Source organism: Hirundo rustica, chromosome 19 (assembly GCF_015227805.2).
Source record: "Hirundo rustica isolate bHirRus1 chromosome 19, bHirRus1.pri.v3, whole genome shotgun sequence".
Taxonomy (NCBI): Eukaryota; Metazoa; Chordata; class Aves; order Passeriformes; family Hirundinidae; genus Hirundo; species Hirundo rustica.
Window position 1 is genome coordinate 1111396 of NC_053468.1, and position 21831 is coordinate 1133226.

General features: G+C 50.6%; 1 protein-coding gene across 1 annotated transcript; it reads right to left on the reverse strand.

The window, feature by feature from the left end:
* Positions 1-466: 466 nt before the first annotated feature.
* On the reverse strand, positions 467-15428 carry VEZF1 (vascular endothelial zinc finger 1). The gene is made up of 7 exons (XM_040082737.2): positions 15351-15428; positions 9110-9807; positions 8346-8409; positions 7172-7355; positions 5487-5708; positions 3353-3397; positions 467-2992 (listed from the first exon to the last, which is right to left on the reverse strand). Exons 1-7 carry the CDS (start codon positions 15381-15383, stop codon positions 2565-2567), a joined length of 1674 nt encoding a protein of 557 aa, XP_039938671.1. The 5' UTR covers positions 15384-15428; the 3' UTR covers positions 467-2564.
* Between the last annotated feature and the right edge of the window lie 6403 nt (positions 15429-21831).

Genomic DNA, 21831 nt, shown 5'->3' on the forward strand with positions numbered 1-21831 from the left:
CTGTACACGGGACCCACTGTCAATACTGCAGTAATTGACAACATACAATTAAGTCTCACACCTGTTTATTGTAAGTAATTCATAGATAACCACTTCTAGTACACATTTTCATACTGGCTTTTAATGCTTTTGTTCTCTTTTTTTATTTATTTTTTTAAATTGTTTTAAGCTCAGGGATACCCAAATTTCATCTAAGGGTCATCAGTGTGGTTACCCAGACCCAGAAGGCTATACCTACTTTGGGAAACTGGTGCAAGGTGGTGTGGTGGCCAGGGATGACGGAGATGGCTGGGGAACTACGGGTCCCAACATGCAGGACGGTGTGGAGTGGCAGCGGGGCCGGGGCAGCGGGGCTGGGGACATGCTCTGGCGGGCTGGCCGTGCACGCCGGGCTCTACACAGGGCCAAAACAAAGACCTCTACACACCTGGAGTAAGAACAGTGGTAACAAAGTCATAGCTACATATTCTTCTCTACATTTTTGTTTATTGAGACAAACTAATTAAAAGGCACAAACATAGGGCATATGTTTACATGGACATTATAACAAACATATACATTAAAAGTGTAGGAATGTGTTTCCTTTCTGCTAAACAGAAAGTTCCTAAGCTTTTATATATACAAAAGTTGTACAATTTGATGTCCTAAAGTACAAAAGATCATTTATAAAATTATTTTACACTAAGCTCTATTATTTTTTTTTTTGTTTTTGTTTTACTATGTAGTCCAAGCCCCTAGAACAGTTTCACGTAAGGATACAGATACCTGTCACCTGAGCCAGCAGCCTGGCAATCACTGCTCGCACGGACACGGCCGGGGAGGAACGGAAGCAGTCCAGTGTGACTGGTCAGTCCTGCTAGCACTCTGTGAAAATGCACACGCTAATCTCCAGAGCTCTCAACTTCATTAAGATAAAAACATCTCAGCTGTAATTTCTTTTTTTTTTTTCCTCTTTTTTTTTTTTTATTTAATGTAGAGGTTGGGTTTAGGGGGGTGGTTTGTTTTTTTTTTTTTTTTTTCCTTTTAAACAAAGTTTTAAAAATGTGAATATGTGACATGATAGTCTAAAAAGTATATCTGTTTCCCTAGACTTTGCTTTCTACTTTATGTACAGATAAACAGGTTAAGAAAAAAAAGCACATGTAGCTTAAACATGTGTGACCATTTATGAGCAGTTCTGGGCTGGACAGATCAGCACCCCAGAACTCCCACAAATTGATAGAAATGTGTTAACACAATAGAAGAATAACGTAAAAATGATGATGTTTGCAAATATTTACAAAGTTGAACAGATTTGCACAACACTTGATTAAGAAATAGGGGAGAAATTAAAAGACGCTCTCTGCTTGTCCTGGAGGGGCATCCTACCTAGTTAGTGGTTAGAATAAAAACTGTATACAATTTAATATAAGACAAAACTTCTAGTGAACAACTAACACGTCTGTCCCCTGCTGAAACACCAGCAGGCTCTGATTGGGAAGCAGAGGGCATAAAAATCACACCCAGGGCCTCCAGAATCTTCCAGCTTAAAGCAATTTTCCTTAAGTTTCCAAGCACTCCTTTTGCTCCTAGATAAGAGTCCCATGGGGGTCTGACTGTTCAGAGACCATGTTTACATACATTTCGACTCCTCTTCTGTCAGCCATGGCTGTTTCTCACCAAACAATAACAGGTTTTTTTTTAAAAATGTTGACTACAATGCTCTATTCCCTTAGGGTAATATGTTGGGTAATATTTACATCTCCAAATATCAGGTCACAATCCCTATTATATGTTGAAGTTAGAATGATAAGTTATCATATGCTTTGCATATCAGAGCTGGTATCACCTTTCCCATAGGGAATGCTGCCTGAAATTACCATATTCCCAAAGGTAAAATGCATATTTTCTCCAAAAATGCATTTTTTTTTTTTTAATGACAACATTGTAATGCATTTACTCATTAAAAAAAAAAAAAAAAAAAAAAAACCAAAAAATAAAAACGAAACATCAACACAGACAAAGGTTCTACACTAGCTCAGAAACAGTGGACTTGCCTGGCAGGTTAAAATGAGCCATCCACCCTGTCACAGATACAGAGGGGTCTTCGCTAGTGTTTAGATTAAAATAATTTTCTAAGTTATAATTTGAGGGGATAAAACAGAAAACTGGTCTTTTTTAATTACCTTTTTTTTTTTTTTTTTCCTTTTTTTAAAATTTAAACTCTGGCAAATAAGTATCTGCTCTAATTCAGCATCAGTCAGCTACAAGGTAAAACTTACTTTAAATGAAGTGCTCCAGTGAAACTCAAGCCTGAACCATGTGAGCCAAATCAAGGGGAAGATGCTACTGTCGTCTCTGATGGTGTTGCCCCAGTGTCTTAGCCTGAATTTATTGTTAACTAAAAACAAAACAAAACAAAAAACCCCAACAGAACAAAACAAAAACAAAACCGAAAAAAAAAAACCCAACAAAACCAAAAACAACAACAACAACAAAAAAAAAACCCCAACCAAACAAAACCCAAAAAAGAACTGCTGGTAAGGATTCCATTTTAATCCTTTTTAATACTGTTTCGAACTTGTTTACCAGGGCGGAGAGGTGGGCAAGGCCTGGGGCAGGAAAGGCATGCTCTCCACTGGTCTCATGGCTATGTTGAGGGGACCAGCCAGCGTCATGGGCGTGGGCAGGTTCATGGGGGACGTGATGGTGACGGGGTGCGCTATGTTCACTGGAGCGGTTACCGGGGTGGGCAGGTTCACCGGGGTGGTGAGCGTTAATGGAGAGGTCATGGACAGAGGACTGGTTATAGTTACAGGATGCCCTAAGTTCATCGGACTGGATATATTAACTGCACTTGATACATTTACTGGACTTCTCATGCTCATTGCAGCTGCCACTGTGACTGGGTTTGTGATAGTCCCAGAAGCCACAGAGGACGTTATATTGAATGGAGTAGTAAGAGTCACAGGCGTAGTAGCAGCAGTGGAGGTTTGGCACAAGTTAGCAGCTTCTAAAAATGAGACATAAAAAAGACAAAAGGTTTTTAACACGTAAAAAAAACCATGGACAAGATTTAAACAAAACAAAACAAAACAAAGAACCCAAAAGCCAAACAAGAACAGGTACAAATTCCGGAATAATTTTCTTTAGGTATTATTAGTAAGTTAAAACTGTTAACGTTCTATAGCCTACAGGACAATACAAACGCTTCATGCAGATATTTCAACTGAGTATTTTTTTTTTTTTTTTTCTAAGAAGTCAAGTGAGGTTGTCTTAGCAAGAGGGTTTCCACGTTCATAAAAACAGTATCGTACAATCAAGAAAATCCTCCCAAGAGGAACAGTAGAAATAGAGGAGAGAGTGTACATACCGAATGGTACGTACTCTATAGCCTTCTCAAAGGTGAACTGACATTCTGTGAAGGTTTTAAAAAGTCATTATTAGGGACTGATAAGCAAAGCTCGTTTCGATATCTACCTGCCGATTTCAGTCTTAAATTATTGCTACTGAACTGCTCCACTGCTCGCAGTACCTCTACCCCAGCAGCACACCCCTGAAGCCCCACCAGCTCCTCAGCTTTCCCATGAGCTACAGCTCCACACCATGTTGGTTTGGGGGGTTTGGGGGCGTTTGAGCAAGCAGGACTGAAGTGCGGAGCAAGGGAGACCCAGGAGGCCGGGGCTGGGGAGCGGGGCCGGCCGGGGGGCCGCGGGGGGGACGGGAATCACTCCACATCCATCAGCACCACCTGCCGGCTACCCACACCGGGAGGCTCCGGAACGGGAACGGGAACAGCGGGAACGGGAACAGCGGGAACGGGAACGGGGAGGGGCTGGCTGCTAAGGAAACCAGGGAAACACGCTCTGCACCAACGTTACTAAGCCGTGTCTGATTCCACATCTGTAGGGCAGGACCCCAAGCTCAGTTACACCCACGTGTGCAAAGAGTCCGCTTTGCCTCTGGGGCAATACAAATGTAACTTTGAAAGCAACATTAGCCCCATTCAAGGGTTACTGTTGGTTCTTCAAAGTCCATAGCTAGGAGGGGTGGAGAGGAAGGGAAAGAGTAAAAAAAAATGAAATAAAAATTGTGAAAATAAATTGTCTAGACCAAAGGAAAAAAAACCCAAAACAACATCTACTGTTGTAAAGCCACCACCACAAGTGGAACTAGCACAGGAAAACCAGCATGGAAAGAGCAGCTCAGGCATGGCACTGACTGGTCTAACTTCACCTTCAAGCACAGTCACACCCAAAGACACATCCCACCCATGCCCCCTCCCCAGTTACCTTAAGCTAAAAGCACCAGTGTGACACCACTGCTACCCACCCACCCACCTCCCTCAGCCCCATCCCGCCCCAAACCACTGTACTGGTAAATCATATTCAACACACTCAGTTAGAAAGGAAAAGGAAACAAGACATAGGAAAGAACAAGCAGAAAATAATTCTCCGTCATTTTCTAAATGCAGCATCATTTGCTTTATCTACTTAGTGGCCTGATGATATGTAATGTTTCTGTTATCACTACATTTTAACATGAATAAGCTGTTTCTGCACTGTCTGATCACAGAATTCAATTACTGGCATAACAAGGGGAAAGGAAACAAGCAGCCTAAAACACAAACAACAACCTAGAAAACAAAAACAGATTGAAGAACTGAAAGGAAGGTTGAGAGAAAAGGAAAAAACAAGGTGAGTCAAAAACATTCCTAAAAACAGCCAGTGAAAAACAGTAAGCAGTGGTTATTAAGAACTTCTAAAACATGTAATCCATGAAGTCACATGATGGACATTAATAATCAAACTGTTGTGAAACAAATAAGCAGCAGTAATGGGAGAATTTAAACTACTGCATCCTAAAACCACTAATCTGAAGCAGTTTGTTCTCTACAAACTGACACAATGACCAGCAACAGCAATTCCAGTTCAATTACAGCAGCACAGGCAGAGGTAAGCTGTGAGCCAGCACTGATGAGAAACAGGATCACTGATTACCTCATTTTGTAATGAAAAAAAAAAGCAACAGATAGAAAGTTCTCTGAGGTGTAGAAAAGTTCATGCAAAGACAGTTACATGATGATAGAGCAGAAGGAATAAATTGGGAGAGAGAAGATGAACAGGACACAGCAAGCACACGCGTGGTGTTGGTGCTGATGCAAGGACAGAGGGTTTGTGTGTGTGTGTGTGCACAAGTGAACAGGGTAAATCAGCACAAAACATGCAAGCCAAAGCCCACACTCCTGCCTTGCAGCAGACACCAGCTCCCCTCTGTGACTGATGGCTCCAAGGACACAGGCAAGCACAGACACCAGGGGAGCAAGTCACGAGCAGGTCATTTAACACAGCCTCAGCTGGGGCCTGTTTCCTCCTGTTCTCTCTCAGCTATGACTTCTAAGAATGAAACTGTCATGTAAGACATCCTTCCTGACACCTAAAACTCCCTGTATGACTGTAAACTCCACTTCTCACAAACCCAACTGCGTCAATATTGGTTTGTTTTACCTTTCTTCCTCGCTTTGACGGCCTCTTCCCACAATCTCAGGGTCTCTACCTGCTTTCCAGGCCAACTTGTTACGTGCTGCTGCTGCTGCTGCTGTTGCTGCTGCTGCTGCTGTTGCTGCTGTTGTTGTTGCTGCTGCTGCTGCTGCTGTTGCTGTTGTTGTTGCTGCTGTTGTTGCTGCTGCTGTTGCTGTTTCTGGTTGCTGGTCTCTTCACTCATGCATGCTATGCCAATCAAGTAAGAACACAAATTCACCTTGAAAAGTTACTCTGTTTTCTGCTGGGATCACACAGGCAACTTCTACAAAGAGCACGTGGAATCTCACAGGATTCCAAGAACAAAATCACAGAGGTGTTTAGAAGAGTATCATTAATTCTGTGCTTCATAAAATTACCTTTCCAAGAGCTAAAAACCAGTCATGAACAGAAAGTCAAGAACATCTACTTTAAATGCCGAAATTGGACTTCTTTTGTCATTATTTAGTTTGTATTTAGGAAGAATGAAAGACTCCAATGAGTCTCTAGAACTCAAACTGATTCCGCTTTTTCTAAACTTTAGCTCCAGCTTAAAAATGGAAAAAAAAAAAGCCTTTTTACTTTTTATTGCAAGTATGACTTAAAAATTTCAGTTTACCTTTACATGACAGAACAGCCTGTCATTACTCTCTGGCCACAGTATAGCTCATCATTTCCACCTCTAACAACTGCTCTAAATGCCCCATGTGAACTGGCTTAGCACCACCAAACTGGCTTGGGAAGCCAGAGTTGTAACCCTATACCTTGAAAAATACTTCACATCCAAATTTCCTACTAAGCTCAACAATCAGGCATTTCAGACAATTTCCCAGTATCTTCAAATTATCCAGGAGTAACAGGAACTGCAAAGATGTTGTAAATTAATACAGTTTAAAAGGCTTGAAGGACAAAGTTTCCAAAGACATTCCTTACTTCTGCCTCTTTATTCCTCTGAAAACCCGTTTTATATTACTAACTATGTGGGTTAACTTAAGTTACAGGTATTTTAATAGGGAAAATTTGGAAGTCAAGTCTTCATTTGCTTGCTAGGCATTCCTAGGTCCAGACTGCAGCACTTCCACAGAGTTTAAGTCTAGAAGGAGCTATTACAAACATCTCATCTGACCTCCTGCACAGCACCAGTCATATGCCATTAATGCCCGAAATATATCAGGGCTGGATTTAAATCCTTTTCTTGTCAGCTACTGCCTGAGGGAGGAAACACTGAGCCCCAGGGCCAAAGCTCAGAGAAAGCAGAGAAAACTCCTGATTTTGATGAGCTTTAGATGAGGCTTCGGACCTGAAACCTGGCAGACCTTAGCAATTCATAAATAGTCTAAAATCTCCAAGCTATCTGTTGGACTTTTAGGCCTGCACAGTTCAGGAAGCAGCACTGAACTTAAAAGGCGAGAAAACTTGGAAACTTTTCTTCAAGAGATGGGTCACTGTCATGAACTGCGGGGCATTCCCAAGGGATAAGAGCACAGTCTTGCAGCAAACCAACTCCACACACACCAACTCTTGAGCTGAAGCAGATTCTGTTACTAAAGATCTACTTTTAAGAGGTGTGACCACCCAGACTGACAGACACGTAGCTGAATTTTAACGTCATCAAAGGCAATTCCCTTCGCAAACACATTGTTATGAGAAATGTTTGTAAAACGTTCACCTACTTTTATTGATGCCTTGTTTACAGGTATTACAGTTGATACTTTGGCTCTGCCCGTGTGTCTTTAAGTGGCTGGTGATATATGCTGCACTCAGAAGTTTACCACAGATATTACACGATACCTTTCCTTCATGGCGCACCATGTGTGTCCGCAGTCTGTCTTTGGTGGCAAAGGCAGCAGTGCACGTCTAGATGAAGGACAAAGTTACACTTGAGGTGCAGACAGAGCAGTACAGCATCACCTGCAGGCCCACGGGGAGCCCAGGTTACCTTACAGGCCCTAACAGCATCCTAAGTGCATTGACAATTTTAAGTTTTACCCGTATTTACAGAGAAACAAAAATCAAACTACCCGGCAGAGACTGAGAATGGAATTTACTTCTGAGACAATCAGGACAAAAATCAGAATTTATACTGCTTTAACTTTCTTAAAACAGTGGGTTGCCTTACCCACCAATGCAAGAGGAAGCTTATTAAAAAACACCTACAACAGGCAAAGTTGGTTTTTAATGTAATTTTACTGTACAAATATGAACTTGGTACCTTACACTGCTCAGTTACTTCTGTTCCCATCCAGAACAAGGAAACAAAACCTTTTCCTAACACTATTCTTTTTACCCAAGGCTTTTATTTAATAAGATGAGTCACAAAAACACAGGTTGGAATAAGCATGGCTATTCCAAACAAAACAGTTAATTGTTCAAGGGCAATCAAATTATTTCTCCTAGACTCAGTCATCAACTTATGACAACTTGCTTTCCCCTTCCAGCAAAATAACAGATCCAGAATCAACCATTCCCACCCATTTTAAATAGATGTGCTGAGAAAGACATTTGATTTGAACATGCTGAGAAACACACTGTGCACATTCCCCCAGAAATGAGCACTGAGCTGAGGATGCTGCTACAATCCCACTACTATGTTAAGCATATGGCAAAACAGAGCAACTACACTGTTCTCCAAGAAAGCAGAAAGCCTCTAATCTTCCTAAAAAAGCAGCCATGGCATCTTTTTTAAGTTCCACCAGAACTCCAGCACTGTGGTGCTGGTGGCGGATGTGGCTTTACTCCTAAACTTGCCTTTCAAAAGTCCAGCAGTAAATACAGCTCTGGAAAGATTCACCTGAGTACTACTGACACAATAAGGTATTGTTCTTAATAAACCATTTCAGCCCTTACTTGGCATTTGAAGGGTCTCTCTGTTGAGTGAACATGTTTAACGTGACAGCTTAAATGATCAGGCCTGCAAGAAAGAGAGGAGAAAAGTGCACACTGTTACAAACACAGAGTGGCGACACCTCGGCTGGCGGCGCTGACACCGCGCTGGTCGCTCCCTGCAGCCCCCATCCCTCTGACAATCAGGATAAATCCCCTCCCCTCACCTACCAGGGGCTTCACCTGCAACATCTCACGGCTTAACACCAACCTGCGGTTTCAGACTTAACTCTGTTCTCCTCACACACCTGAAAATGGCAGTTTGGTCATACCTCGTGTAAGGGTGAGAGCGCAACAGCTCTAAAGGTTGAAGTTTCCTCTGTTGCAAGCACAGGTACAAACAGAGCCAGCAGCAGTGCAAGCTCCCCCTGTGCTCTGTCAGTGTCCTCTACCTGCTCTAAGAGCAGGAGACAGTTTCCCTGCCCTGCCCCATCTGGTCACAGACCATGGCAAAGGCTGGCAAAGGGGCTCTGTGCCCACCCCCGGTGACACAGACACGCATCTTATGGGACCATTTCAAACCACTGTCCTAAAAAAGTGACCACTTCTGGCCACTGCTAACCTTGCTCAGATGGAGACTCCCCTAGCCTAAAGGCAGACAAGGCTCTTGGTCCCCTCACCACTCTCCTCGGAAGTTTGGTTCTCCCAGCTCCTCACTACCACAGCTCAACCCTTGCTGCTCATGAACGGCCAACAGCGGAGCATGCCTGGGATTTGCTACGTGGTACCTTGAGAAGCCTTTTCCACAAACACCGCAGGTGTAGGGTTTCGTGATGCCGCCTTCGTGAGACCTCACGTGGTAGGTCATGCGATCCTTTCTCTTGAAGCGCTGATTGCAAATGGGACATTCGAAGGGTTTCTCGTCCGAGTGGGACAGCTTGTGCCGGTTGAGGTGGTAGACGTCCCTGAAGGCCTTTCCGCACATCTCACAGGCGTGGTTCTTCTTCACGGGCTTGCTGGGCTTCTTCACCGTCTGCGTCACCGCCATGGCCGTGGCGCCGGCGCTGCTGCTGGGGTTGGTGGCAGAGGAAGACGTAGTGACTGTGGACAGGATGCCTGCGATAGTCGAAACCAGTGAACTCCGGCTGTTGTCACCAGCGATGGTCGAGATAAGGGGCACCATTGTGGTGGGAGTTTTCTTTGGCCGTGACACTAACTTTATCCCTGTGTGGCAGGACTCGTGACGCCTCAAATGGTAGCTGTCCCTGAAAGCTTTGCTGCAGTAAGTGCACACAAAGGAGGTTTTAGGTTTTTCCTTTTTAATCCCAACAATAGCATCCTTTAATGTTTCTGGTGCAGGCTGAGGTTTCTGCGTTATTGGTAAGGGCAGAATCGGCTTCTGATCGGGCGGCTCAACAGCAGAGCTCAGGAGAGGCAACAAACTGTTCTGTGCTGCCTGCTGTTGGTGATGGGAGGCTTCGTGTGCCTAAAACCAAACATTCACACTTAAATTCTCTGGACGGGTGCTCGCCCTGGCACGGTGAGAACATTTACAAACGACAGGGAAGCGCATTCTAGACCAAAAGCCATGGAAGGAACAACAGGGGAAGGTTACATAATGCTGGTTCTGGACAAGATAAACCGCTCGCGCTGCGAATGCCCTGGCTGTGCAGATCCTGTGGTAAGTGTAGGTACAGCACCACCGTCAAGGAATTATTAAGTTACTGGAGGGCAACTTTTTATGGGAGACAACTAGGTGCTTGTCGGATCTTTTAGTAACAGCATTTCATCTTTACATAACAGATAACTCGTTTGCTAACGATCGTATCAGATGGCACCTCAGGACTATCTCTGGAGAGGATGAAGGTACTGACAGGAGTTGCAAAATAAGGCCCCACCTTTAAGCCGAGCTTAGCGCACACTGAGAATTGAACTGCAGCCACAGAGAGCCAGGATGCGATAAGGCGTCTTATTTAAACAGCGTGTTCATACCCCTGTGCCAGCACTGAAACCAAAGCAACTGGAATCGGGAGCTGTCTAAAGCCACATCTCTATATTTAGCAGGTTCCTGATGCATTTATCCACTGACCACTGTGCTCCCTGTGCCTGGAACTAACAAGAATAGCGGCACAGCCTTTTTCTCTTCGTCAGCAGCTACTTTGTGCTCGGGAAGAGAAGCTGATCGATACACAGTGGGAGACATCTACAGATGCTGGAGAACACGGTTCGGGGGCATTGGGAATTACCCCTGAAAGCTGTTTGAAAGCAGCCAATACCAACTAACTTTGAACTACAGAACCTGTGGCAGAAACTACAGGGAAGGGAAGGGAAGGGAAGGGAAGGGAAGGGAAGGGAAGGGAAGGGAAGGGAAGGGAAGGGAAGGGAAGGGAAGGGAAGGAAGGGAAGGGAAGGGAAGGGAAGGGAAGGGAAGGGAAGGGAAGGGAAGGGAAGGGAAGGGAAGGGAAGGGAAGGGAAGGGAAGGGAAGGGAAGGGAAGGGAAGGGAAGGGAAGGGGGAGCCCGCAGCCAGCACCGCTCAGCTGAGCTGCAGCCTGCCTGCCATGGGCTGTGCTGCACCACGCGTGGTTATTCTAAGGCAGAAACACTGTTATTAAAACTCATCCAGTCAGACTGGGACAAAACCTGGCAGATACAATTTTAATGTGGTTTAGAAACCACACAGACCAATTCAGCCTAATGGAGCATTAAAATAAATCACTCCAGCACCTTAAGCCAGTTTAAGTGCATCTGTATTCAAGATGTGCCTCGGTCTCATCAGACCAGTTTTAAATCAGGCTCGTTATTAACACAGCGTGCCAGGCCTGGAGCTGAGTTTGGGGAAACTTGCATTCCCATTAGATCAGTACTGCAGCCTTCCAGGACTCCTTTCCTATGGTTTTCCTCGCAAAATAACACGACTCAAAGCTATGAGAGCTCAATAAAACACTGTGTCAGTGCACGACCCCGACCTGTCTACTTTTACATCTGCTGGGGTGGTCAGTACACTAGGAAGCGCACTCAGGCTAATGCTCTTCCCAGGGGAATCCATTTCAACACGTCCTTTGGACAAGGCAGTATTTCTAGAAGCTCACTCTGGGCCTTTTTCCTAGTTGTATCCTGGGTGCTTTGCCTCTCTGGATCGCAGCAGGGACTACAGAGCCCCCTGAGAGCATCTCTCCCTTGCTGTAGTGCAGCTCCCGCATCGCCCCAATCTCACTTTTTGGGAGCGTGATGCTGGTGATCTTTGGATAAAAGCCGCGGGTGGATACCAACACTAACCCACGTGGGAAGGAATACAAGCTCCCAAACGCTCCAAGCCTATCTGACAGGAAAGCGGTTCACAGGAGAAAGCCTGGACTCCGGACGTTAACAGGAGACAAAACTTGCGGGAATCATTAGGAGCCAGGCCAGGCTGTCCATCTGCATCTGCTCTTTAGATCCGTCTGTGCCGAAGCTCGGGACGCAGCAGGTAGGCTGGGTATTGCCACACCTGCCTGGCCACTGCAGCCACCTCAAACAACAGCCCAAGGGGCTGGTTTACTTCAGGGAGCGATTGCGAAGAGCTGGATCCAGAACTCTCCTGGAGGCGACGCTGCTAAATCAGGGCACGGCACAGGCTCCAGCAGCTCCGTTAAACTTTTCCCTGACTTCAGCGGCAATTGTGGGGTTTCAACCATTTATTTTCCATGTTTTTAAAAAGCTTTCGACACTTCTACATTGCACGAAAATAAGAGCTTGCATGATACACACTGACAGCACAATACTGAGCAGGTTGTGCACTTCAACACAATTTTAACTTAAAAAATTCTGAAATGTTTCACAACTTCAAATCAGCCTGAAACAATGTTGTTAAACTGCACCAGAAGACACTGCAGAGCACCTAATGATAGCTCCATGAGATACAATTTCAAAGGCAGAGCTAGCAGATCGGATAATGGAGAGCCCAAATCCTTTGGACAAGGTTCAAACTTAGGCAGTTTATGGATATTTTTAAGCCTCAAAGAATCGTCAGCACTTCAAGGTAATGATGCACTTATTCCTACAGATCCGATGGAGACGGTGGACATAAAACAAAGTACATTCACCGAGCTACAGGCCATGGAGCTGCTGCTTATATAAGTCTGTTTATCCTGGTTCCCAGGGAGCCAGCATTACTCGCAGCACCATGCTCCTCGCAGCCCCTCTGCCACGAGCCGTGTTCCTCAGTTTCCAGGGGCCGTTAAAGCCTTTTAAAAAAGGATCAGGCAGCATTTTTTTTTTAACTCCCTGTTGGAGAAGGGAAGCCAGCACCTGCTGCACGCCTCTGGCAGGCGCAGTTATGCAGGCTCCGACCACGGCTTTACTTGACCCAGCATTAACGTCAAGTCAACGTTTTGGAGATATTTTGATGGCCTGGGACAGGCTCTCGTGCAAAATCCCCTTGTTCTGTCACTAATTCCTTCGCTCCTGGCAGGGCAGTAAACAAAAAAAACCCCTGCAATTCGTGACCCAGAGTGTAGGATGTGGCATTGTGAACTTCCAATGCCAGAGGCTAAAATATTTTTGTGCTCCAGCCTTAATGTGAGAGCAACAAATTAGCGTGAGTCATATCTTGAACACTCCATCTGATGGATGAGTCCTCCTCACATTAACAGATACAACTTTCGCTTCCCGAGCACATCCTAAAAGTGGTTTTCAAACTATGCATTTTGGGGACTAAGAAGATCCAAACGAGAACTGCTTATTCAGTAGCACGATTGTTTCTTTAGAAACGGATACAATTCATCAAAATGCCACCTAAAAACAATCAAACAACTTTATTTGGAAGGAGCGATTTACAGTCGCACAGCCCACTGCTACGGGACTAAAATTAAAACGTTGAAACCTCCTCTAAAAGCATTTGGCTAAAAAAATACAACTTTATATTCCACGTATTAAGCCGTCCCTTAGGAATCCTGTCCCAGCTGGAACACACACTTGGTTTAACACTCCCTCCAGGAAGAACGAGTGTGAATATTCAGTCACTTCCAATTGTTATTTAACTGACACTGGGGAGAGGCTTTTAAATCCACGCTTTTTAACTAGTTTTAACTAATCAGCTGGATCAGGGCTGATGTGCTGCTGTGAGAAAGGGAAGGAGAAAAAATGAAAATCACATCAGGACTACCTCAGAGCTGCTTTCTCCTGGGTGCATTGGCATGCTCGCACCCCAAATCATCGATTTGAACAAAACCACTCAAGAAACAATGTCCAGCATTTATTATGAGCTCTGAAAGCTTTATTATTTAGAAAGAGGGGGGAGGAAAAAAAAAAATCAGAGGAAAATTTCGACGTCAGTTTTATGAAGATGCTTCCGAGCCGCACGTTCGGAAAGTGAACTGCTGACTCCTTAATTAAAAGCAGCAAAGCCGACTCCTAAATCAGCGTGTGACATCACTACTTCAAAACTCAGCACCTTCAAAAAAACTCGGACGAGCAGCGAGGAGCTGGACACGTACTTGAAAGCATTACTCGGCATTTCTCAGCCTGCTGCAATACAGTCCTGCCAGCCTAGGAAAAATTTCCCCTGGAAAACGCTCAGCTGGGAGGCAGCAAGGCGCTAAAGCAGCCCCGGCTCGGAGGGAGATGGCCCTAAACTAAGGAGATTAACTTCTTAGCGTGAAGTTTCCTACGTGCGAATCACAACTGCCCACTAGAGTGAGAAATAATTCACCAGACCTCAGCCAAACTCGGTGGCATCACCCGCATCCATCACGAAAAGGCGGAAAACCCAGTGCCCAGCTCCCGGTACCGGCTCCCCGGAACATTCCCGGCGTGTTTTCGGAGGCAGAGAACCCGAGCGAGTGACTCATCCCTTGGTACTTGCAAGGGACGAATTTTTCCTCCCTAAAGGAATGGTGCTCGCTCTTGGCGGATTTATTCATTCAACTCAGGTTTTCAAACTCGTGTCACGGGTTGGGTTTGGGTTTAATTCCGAGGAGGACAGGGAGGGAGCGAGCGGCCGCCACCGGGAACGTGCAAAGAGGATTATTTTACCTTGAGAAAGGTGATGTGCTGGCCGCGTTTTTTTTTTTTTTTTTCCCCACTGCCGCTGCTGCAATCACACATTTTATGTTTTCCAGCTCAAAAAAACCAAAAAAACCAAAAAACCCTAAAAAAAACCAGGAGAAAACAATCTGGTGCGAAAGGGCTCGCAAGGCTCACAAAAGCCAGGCAAAGAATTTTTTTTTTCTTCTTTTTTTAGGTTTTTTTTTTTTTTTTCGGTACATTGGATTTTCTTCGGAATTACATAAACAGCGGTGTTTTTAAGTCAGTCTTTCACCGACAGAAAGGGGGAAAATTGTGACTCAGTTGGCAAAGGGAGGGGTTGCACGCTCCACCGTCCCTATTCCTCCCCATTCCCGTTAGGATTTCGCCAGTTTTTACAGAAATCCGGCCCGCTCGCGTCCTATTTTAAAAGAAAACAAGCTCCCTCGTCAGCCGGCCCTGAGTCAGGCTGTTTAAAGAGGGATTAATTTATTCTCCCAGACACGGCGTTTGTTCCATCGGGGTTTTGTTGGAGCCCGGTGGAAGCTTGGGGTTGTTTTTTCTTTTTTGTTCGTGGGGGTTTTGTTGTTTTGTTGGGGTTTTTTTTTTCTGTTGTTTTTCTTTTTGGGCGGGGGGGGGGGGGCTGAGAGAGAAAAACAAGCAAACACAGAGGGAAAAAAAAAAGGCGCGATCTCATGTTTTGCGAGGGAAAAAAAAAAATAAAAATAAAATACAAACACGAACGCCGGTGGTTTGTAATGAAAGCGGGAAGGGAGCGCGCTGCGGGGCGGCGGCGGAGGGAGAAAGTGCAGGAGGGAAGGAGGGAGAAGCGGAGCCGCGGGGCCGGTGAGGCGCTGCCCGGCGGGCCGGGTCGGGCCGGGCCGGGCCGGGCCGGGGGCGGGCGGGGGCCGGGCGGCCGCGCTGAGTGACAGCCCGGCCCGGCGGGGACCGGCGGGGCCGCGGCCGTGAGGGAGGGAGGGAGAGAGGGGGGGGGCGCGGGCAGCGCCGCCGCCGCGGGGCCTCACCTGAAAGAGGAACGCGGTCCAGTTGGCCTCCATGGCGGGGGCGGCGCGGCCCCGGGCGGCGGCGGCGGCGGCTGCGGCGGGCGGTCCCCCCGTCGCTCCCTCCCCCGGGCCGCAGCTACATGGAGCCGACAACAAAGCGGCGGCGGCGGCGGCGGCTCAACATGGCAGCGCCGAGCGGCCGCTTCCGCTAACCTCGGGCTGCACCACTGCGGCCCAGAGGGGGGAGGCGGCGGCGCGGCGCCCCGGCGGGGCGGCGATGGCCCGGGCGGCCGCGGCGCCGCCCCCGCCGCTCCCCTCGCCGCGGGGCGGGCGGCGGGCCCGGGGCGGCGCGGCGGGGCGGCGGCGCGGGCGGCGGGGGCCGGGGCGGCGCGGCGGGCCGGCCGCCCCCCCCGCGGGGCTGGCAATGGGCCGGTCCCGGGCTGGGGAAGCCGAGCTGTGGCGAGAGAAGATGGAGGAGCGGCCGAGGTGTCCGGGCCGCCGCCGCCAGCCCCGGCTCGGCCCCGGGGCCGCCGAGCCGCCCCGCCCGCCCCTTCTCCCCTCCCCGCCCGCCGCCCGCCGCCCCCGCCCGGCGCGCCGGCAGGGAGGGAGGGAGCCGCGGGGGCGGCGGGGGGCGGCTTCGCCCGCGGGTGCGGGCGGGCGGCAGCGCCGGGGGCGGAGGGGGGGGGCGGTGTGTGTGTGTGTGTGTGTGAACTCGGGGCCGCCCCGGGGGTCGCCCGGCGCCGCCACCGCCTTGGCACGGTCGGGCTCGTCCTCGGCCCACCCGGGCTCGCCCTCAGCCCTCCGGGGCCGCCGCCGCCTCCCCGGCCGGCCCCGCTTCGCACCCCGCCTGGCCGGGCTCCAGGAGGGCCGGGCCGTGTTCCCCGCGGGGGGCTCGGGCCGCGCCGTGACCCTGCGCCGGGCCAGCCGGGTGCGTTCGCCCGTACCTGAGGCATCTTCGGCGCAGCGCGCGCATGCAAATCGTAGCCACGAGCAATTAAATACATACGTACCGTTAATTACGTGTTTACATACATCAAGCACGTCCCTGACAGGCAGCAGGACGGGGCCCAGGGACGGCTCCTTGCGCCTCCCTGGTGCTCCCAGCACAGGGAAAGGATGCGGGGGACATCTGTGCCGTGCCTCAGGTGGCATCTGAGGGACACCCAGCATTTCTTTGACACCTGAGCGTGGCAGGTTTAACACTGTCGGGGGGGGGTTTTAATCCTGACCTCCCCTCGCCTTCCCTGGCAATGGGGAGATGAGAACTGGCTTACAGCACTTTATTATTTATTTTCCCCCAGCTCTGGTCAATCCTCTTTGCTCAGGCCTGGATCCCCGCCGAGCATCCGAGGCCTCGGCGGCACCGGGAGCGGGAGGAGCGGCCGGGGCGCCCTGGCTGCAGCGTGCAGGGCTAAATTTGGCCCCTGTGACTTCCTCCCGTGTGGGACAGCCGGGTGGTTTTTCTTGTCTCCTGTGGCAGATAACGCAAGGCCGGTCCTGAAGGCGCAGCAGGGAGGAGGGACAGAGGGGACAGGGCAGGGGACACTCAGCAGCGGGGTCCCAGCCCGCCGGCTCAGCTGTGGCTTTGTGCAGCGCTGGGCAGGTCACCTGGCTCCTGCAGCGCTGCTCCTCAGCCCTCCCCAGGCGGTTCTTCACCTTCCCAGAGCGTTGCAAAACAGCCGTCGTTCTGTTCCGAGAGATGCCTGCGGTTCTTTCACGCCTCTCAGGCTTTTTCTCTTGAAACTCCAGTGCCAGAGTCAAGTGGTTATGTCAAAACGTGTTTGCATTTGAAACAAAAAAGCGTTCCTCAGCCTTGTGACCCCAGAGGGAAGTTTGTGACTACGTGCCCAGGGGCTTGGCCGCCTGGAGTGGCCCAGCCTGCTTGGGAGCACCTGCAGCTCCAAGGGTCCGTCTGCCGCGGGGAGTTTGGAGCCTGCTTGGTTTTGACCCCGCTGTCTGCATCACAGTAGAGCTCTGTGCTGATGGAAACTGCAAAATACTGCTCTTGCTCTGCAGAAGCTCCTAATTTGAGAAAAGCAGACAAAAAAAAAAAAAAGGAGCCAAAGGGGTTTGGGGGCAACACCCCACCGGCCCGGCTCGCCTGCAGATGGTCTCTGCTCATCCCAGATGTTTTTCCCAGCCGTGGCACGGGATCAGCTGGATCCCCCCGTGCACCCCGTGTCCCTGTCCTGCCCTGTGTCCTGACCCCGGCCCTGCCCCCGGGAGAGCCCGGAGGAACCCCACGCTGGAGGAGAGGGGACACCGCTGCCGCCCCTGGTTATTTCCCTCCCGGTGGCTCAGTTATTTTTGTTAACGCTTATTAAGGAAGACTTGGGAGAGCTCTTTGTTAAGGGCTCACACTCACTTCAATTAAAGGCTAAGAAAACTACCCAAGCGTATCACTGACTCATCGGAGAAATCCCGACGAGCACGTAGCCGCCTAAACCCTGTTCTTGTTTTCACAGCTAAAGGACCGAGAGGGGACACAGGAACAAAACCTGCGAGACTCGGAGCTAAGTCAGGCCAGAGGGAAACGGAGTCAGAACTCACTTCCCTGTCGGCAGTGCCCGGCTGAGCCTCCCAGCCCCTCTTTTACCCCGACACGTCCCACAGCCAGCGGGGCTGGGAGCAGAGCGAGCCGCGGCGCTGAGAGTCCCCGCGGGGAAGGACTCGCAGGAGCTCTGTTTAGAAAGGGCAAGTCTGTGCCAAACCTGACGAACTTTCCTTTACCCAGAATTATAACTGGAAGTCTAAAAAGCCGCAGTGTTTGAAAACACATATTTACATTATATATGCCCCAAAGCAGAATAAACAAAGGTTGGATTTGTAAACTCTCCATCTTAATTAAAGCAGCACTGCTTAGGACAAACCCACATAACAGGCGGCTTGAAGTGTTGTGTTATTTAATTTATACCTTCCAGCTCCCTTAGTCATGGAGCTGGGACAGCGATAGCATCAGCAGCCACCCCGCTGCGCAGCACACGGGGAATTTCTAGGGCACTGGGAGCCGTGTGGCCCATTTACTGCAGGCTGCGCTTCTCTGCCTCTCCAAACTCAAATCTTCCCTCCTTCTCCCCTGGCACTTCCCACGTTGTTAGGAAGGAAGGGAACGCTGCTGGGTGTCTCCTGTCCCCAGCGCCGAGGCTGGTGGGGGGAAGCCTCCCAGGGACAGGCCAGCTGCCCGTCGGTGCCACAGCCGTGCTGTGCCCAGGGCCGGCACCACGCGTCCCCCAGCTCCTGCTGACAGTCCCTGCTCCCATTCTGCTGGGCCAGCGTGTGCTTGCATCACTTACAATAGAAATTGTGGTCAAATATTTCAGCTTTAGAGGAACCCCTTTCTGTTCACGCTCTGAGTGCCACAGCGGGTTTGAATTTCGCAGCTCTGTGGGGCTGGAGAGCCCTCGAGTGTGTAAATAAGCCGCGCTGATGGTGCTGAGAATGTGCTCCCCGCAGGCAATTTCCCTTCAGCTGCTTCCCAAGTTCTGTCTTCTCTGGTTTCTCTCTTTGCAGGCTCGATTCCCTCTCAAAGAGATCGGGGACACTAAACAGAGACAGTGAATTACATCTGCGGGAAGCAGGTGTGGAGGCAGAGTGTGCCTGCTGGGAGGAACCGTGGGATGATCCAGCATCCTCAGAAAAGCATCCCAAGGTCTCCCACTGCCCTGCACCTGCTGGACGAGCACCCCTGACCCACGGCAAAACGAGGGTGGAAGGTGCTGCAGGGACAGAGAACCCATTCACTAGGCAGAGAGAAATGGAAATGAGGGCAGAAAGGAAAGGGAAGGGAAGGGAAGGAAAAGGAAAAGGAAAAGGAAAAGCTCTTGCCAGATGTCTGCCCACAGTCACAGTCTCCATCCTGCCCTCGAGGGTGGCAGCGATGCCCTGTCCTGCCCGTGCCAGGGCCCCGGCGCTCGGCGGGAGCGCTGCCACTGTAATTAGCGCAGCTGAAGGATCGCTTCACTTCTCAAAAGAGGGAAATGGGATGCAGGAAATCACCAGCCAGCTCGGCTGAGGCACTGAGAGGCAGGACAGCGATCAGTGGGGAACGAGCGAGGAGCTGCTCCAGGGGAAGTCACTGGGACTCGGCAAGGATGGCCGAGCGCTGCTCCGGCTCCGCTTTCCTGGCTTTAGCCCCAGACTCTGAGGGGCGTTTCTGCGGTGATGTGTAAGGAGGAGGGAGGGAGGGAAGCTGGAGAAGCCAGGGGGATGCCAGGGGGATGCCAGGGGGATTCCTGGGGAAGCGGGGCTGTGCTGCCAGGGCCACACGCCGCTGTGACAGCAGGGAGACCCCCGGGTCCGCACGGAGCTGGATGTCACTCCCAGCACTCTCTCACCATTTCAGGGCTCCCCGAGGGCCGGGCGATGCCCGTGCTCCCGCCAGGCAGGAAAAGCCTCGCGGTTACTCCATGCTTTAAGCATTCCCTGGTGAAAGCATTCCCATGGCAAACTGCCCTGCAATGGTCACTCCCTTCCCTGCAGCGCTCCCGAGCTCTTCCTTCCCTGCTGCACCTCCTGCACCCCCTGCACCTCCTGCACCTCCTGCACCCCCTGCACCCCCTGCACCTCCTGCACCCCCTGCACCTCCTGCACCTCCTGCACCCCCTGCACCTCCTGCACCTCCTGCACCTCCTGCACCTCCTGCACCCCCTGCACCTCCTGCACCTCCTGCACCCCCTGCACCCCCTGCACCTCCTGCACCTCCTGCACCCCCAGCCACGCTGCAGCACCTGCCACGGCAAACCCTTCCTGCCCTCCTGGGATTCCTCACCCCCCCCAATCTCTGCCCCGCTGGGAATCCATCACGTTCTCCTCTCCCCGGGGCACCGCACGGGCGGATTCTCTCTTTCCTCCAGCCTGAGCTTGGCTTTCCCCGGCAGGGCACGGGGCTGGCCGCCTTCCCCCGGGCTCCGTGCGGGCCCAGCACACGCCGTGACCGGGCGGGACACGCTCGGAGCTTCCGCCGGCCGAGGGACAGCGAGCCCCGGGCTATGTTTAGCCCCGCGGCCGCACGCCGGGAAGTGCCCTTATCTCTTCCCACCTCCTTGTCCTCAGCCGTGCCTGGGCTAATCTCTGCTTGGCACCTTGAGCGCCGCAGCCGCCCCACGCCGCCGGCACCCAGCGGCTTTTTGTTGTTATTTTAGTAATCTCCGACACGAGGGGGTTTTTTTTGTTTTGTTTTGGTTTGTGTTTTTTTTTTTTCCCCATAAAACGGCCGCTGTCATCCGCGCCCCGCGGGCCAGGAGAGCCGCCCCTCGGTTGCCCCGCCGGGTGCCGCTGGTGCGGTCCCAGGGTCACTGCCCGTGCTCATCTCTGCCCACCCTGGGGACACCCCAGGGGCTGCACCGCGCTGGGCGCTGGTGTCACACCGTGGGGACTGCTCACCCTTAATACCAAACCCTAGAATCGTGGAGTGCTTCGGGCTGGAGGGGACATTGAAGATACCCAGTGCCACCCCCCTGCCATGGGCAGGGACACCCTCCACTAGGCCAGGCAGCTCCAAGCCCCGTCCTTGAACACTTGCGGGGATGGATGGGGCAGCCACAGCTCCTGTGTGTCTATGATTTACAGGGTGTGCACAGGCACGGGGAGATCACAGCTTTTTCTGTCACATGGGACATTTCAGAGCCCTCCTGGCAGGTGCTCACCGACCCCTGCTCACCCCCTGCCCTCAGCACTCTGCCTCTGAACCTGCTGAGCCCTGCTGCTCTCCAGGAAAACTGTTTCCCAGTTTGATTTAAAAACTTCCCGAGCCAGAGGCTGTACCAATTACTTAGCAGCGCACTGCTCCGGTTAATCACCAGTGACCATTTTTAGTAATAATTCCTGCGGGGCCAAGGACTGCAGGGAAACATCCGCTCCTGCCTTGCTCCCCTTCCCACCATCTGCCCCGGCTTCTCCCGGGCACGGGGTGTACAGCAGCAGGCACATAAGGTCAGCGCATTTAGGGAAAAACACGACCACTGAATTAGAGCAGCCGAGCCAGTGAGGAAATCCTACCGCTAATCCCTGATCTTTCACTGACACACGGCAGAGCTGGGCCCAGCCGGCTGCTTCCCTCCTCCCCAGCCACAGCTGGAAAACACGGATAATGCTGCATTACCTTCCCTGCAGGGCTGCTGCGATTAATAGCAGCAGAGAGCTCCAAAATCCTTCAGGGACGGGGATGGCAGGGATTAATACTCGGCTAGAAGGTCCCCCAGGACCATTTGCCAGTGCCATGCCCCATTTTCTTTATTCTTTGCTATTTACTTTTGTATTTTTTTTTCCTGGGACCTGGGTGGTGTTTAATCTCATTTGGCAGTTATGGATTGTCTCCAAAATAATCAATGTTTGTGCATTCATCTGCATCGCTCAGCTGATCCCACAGGGATGAGCATCCAGCCCTGGCAGGAGCCTCGGGCAGAGCATCCCTGCTCTCACTGGCCAAGGAATCAACTTTGCCCCACGTTTCCAAAGGGGAAACAAAACCTTTGGTGGTAGCAGGCAGCTCTGCCTCAAATTA

Excerpts from the sequence above, each read along its gene's own strand:
- VEZF1 (XM_040082737.2), bottom strand. The coding sequence starts at position 15,383 with ATGGAGGCCAACTGGACCGCGTTCCTCTTTCAG. Across the intron at positions 3,398-5,486 it reads CGTCAAAGCGAGGAAGAAAG|AATGTCAGTTCACCTTTGAG; the intron begins GTAAAACAAACC and ends AAACCTTCACAG. Across the intron at positions 2,993-3,352 it reads TATAGAGTACGTACCATTCG|AAGCTGCTAACTTGTGCCAA; the intron begins GTATGTACACTC and ends TCTCATTTTTAG.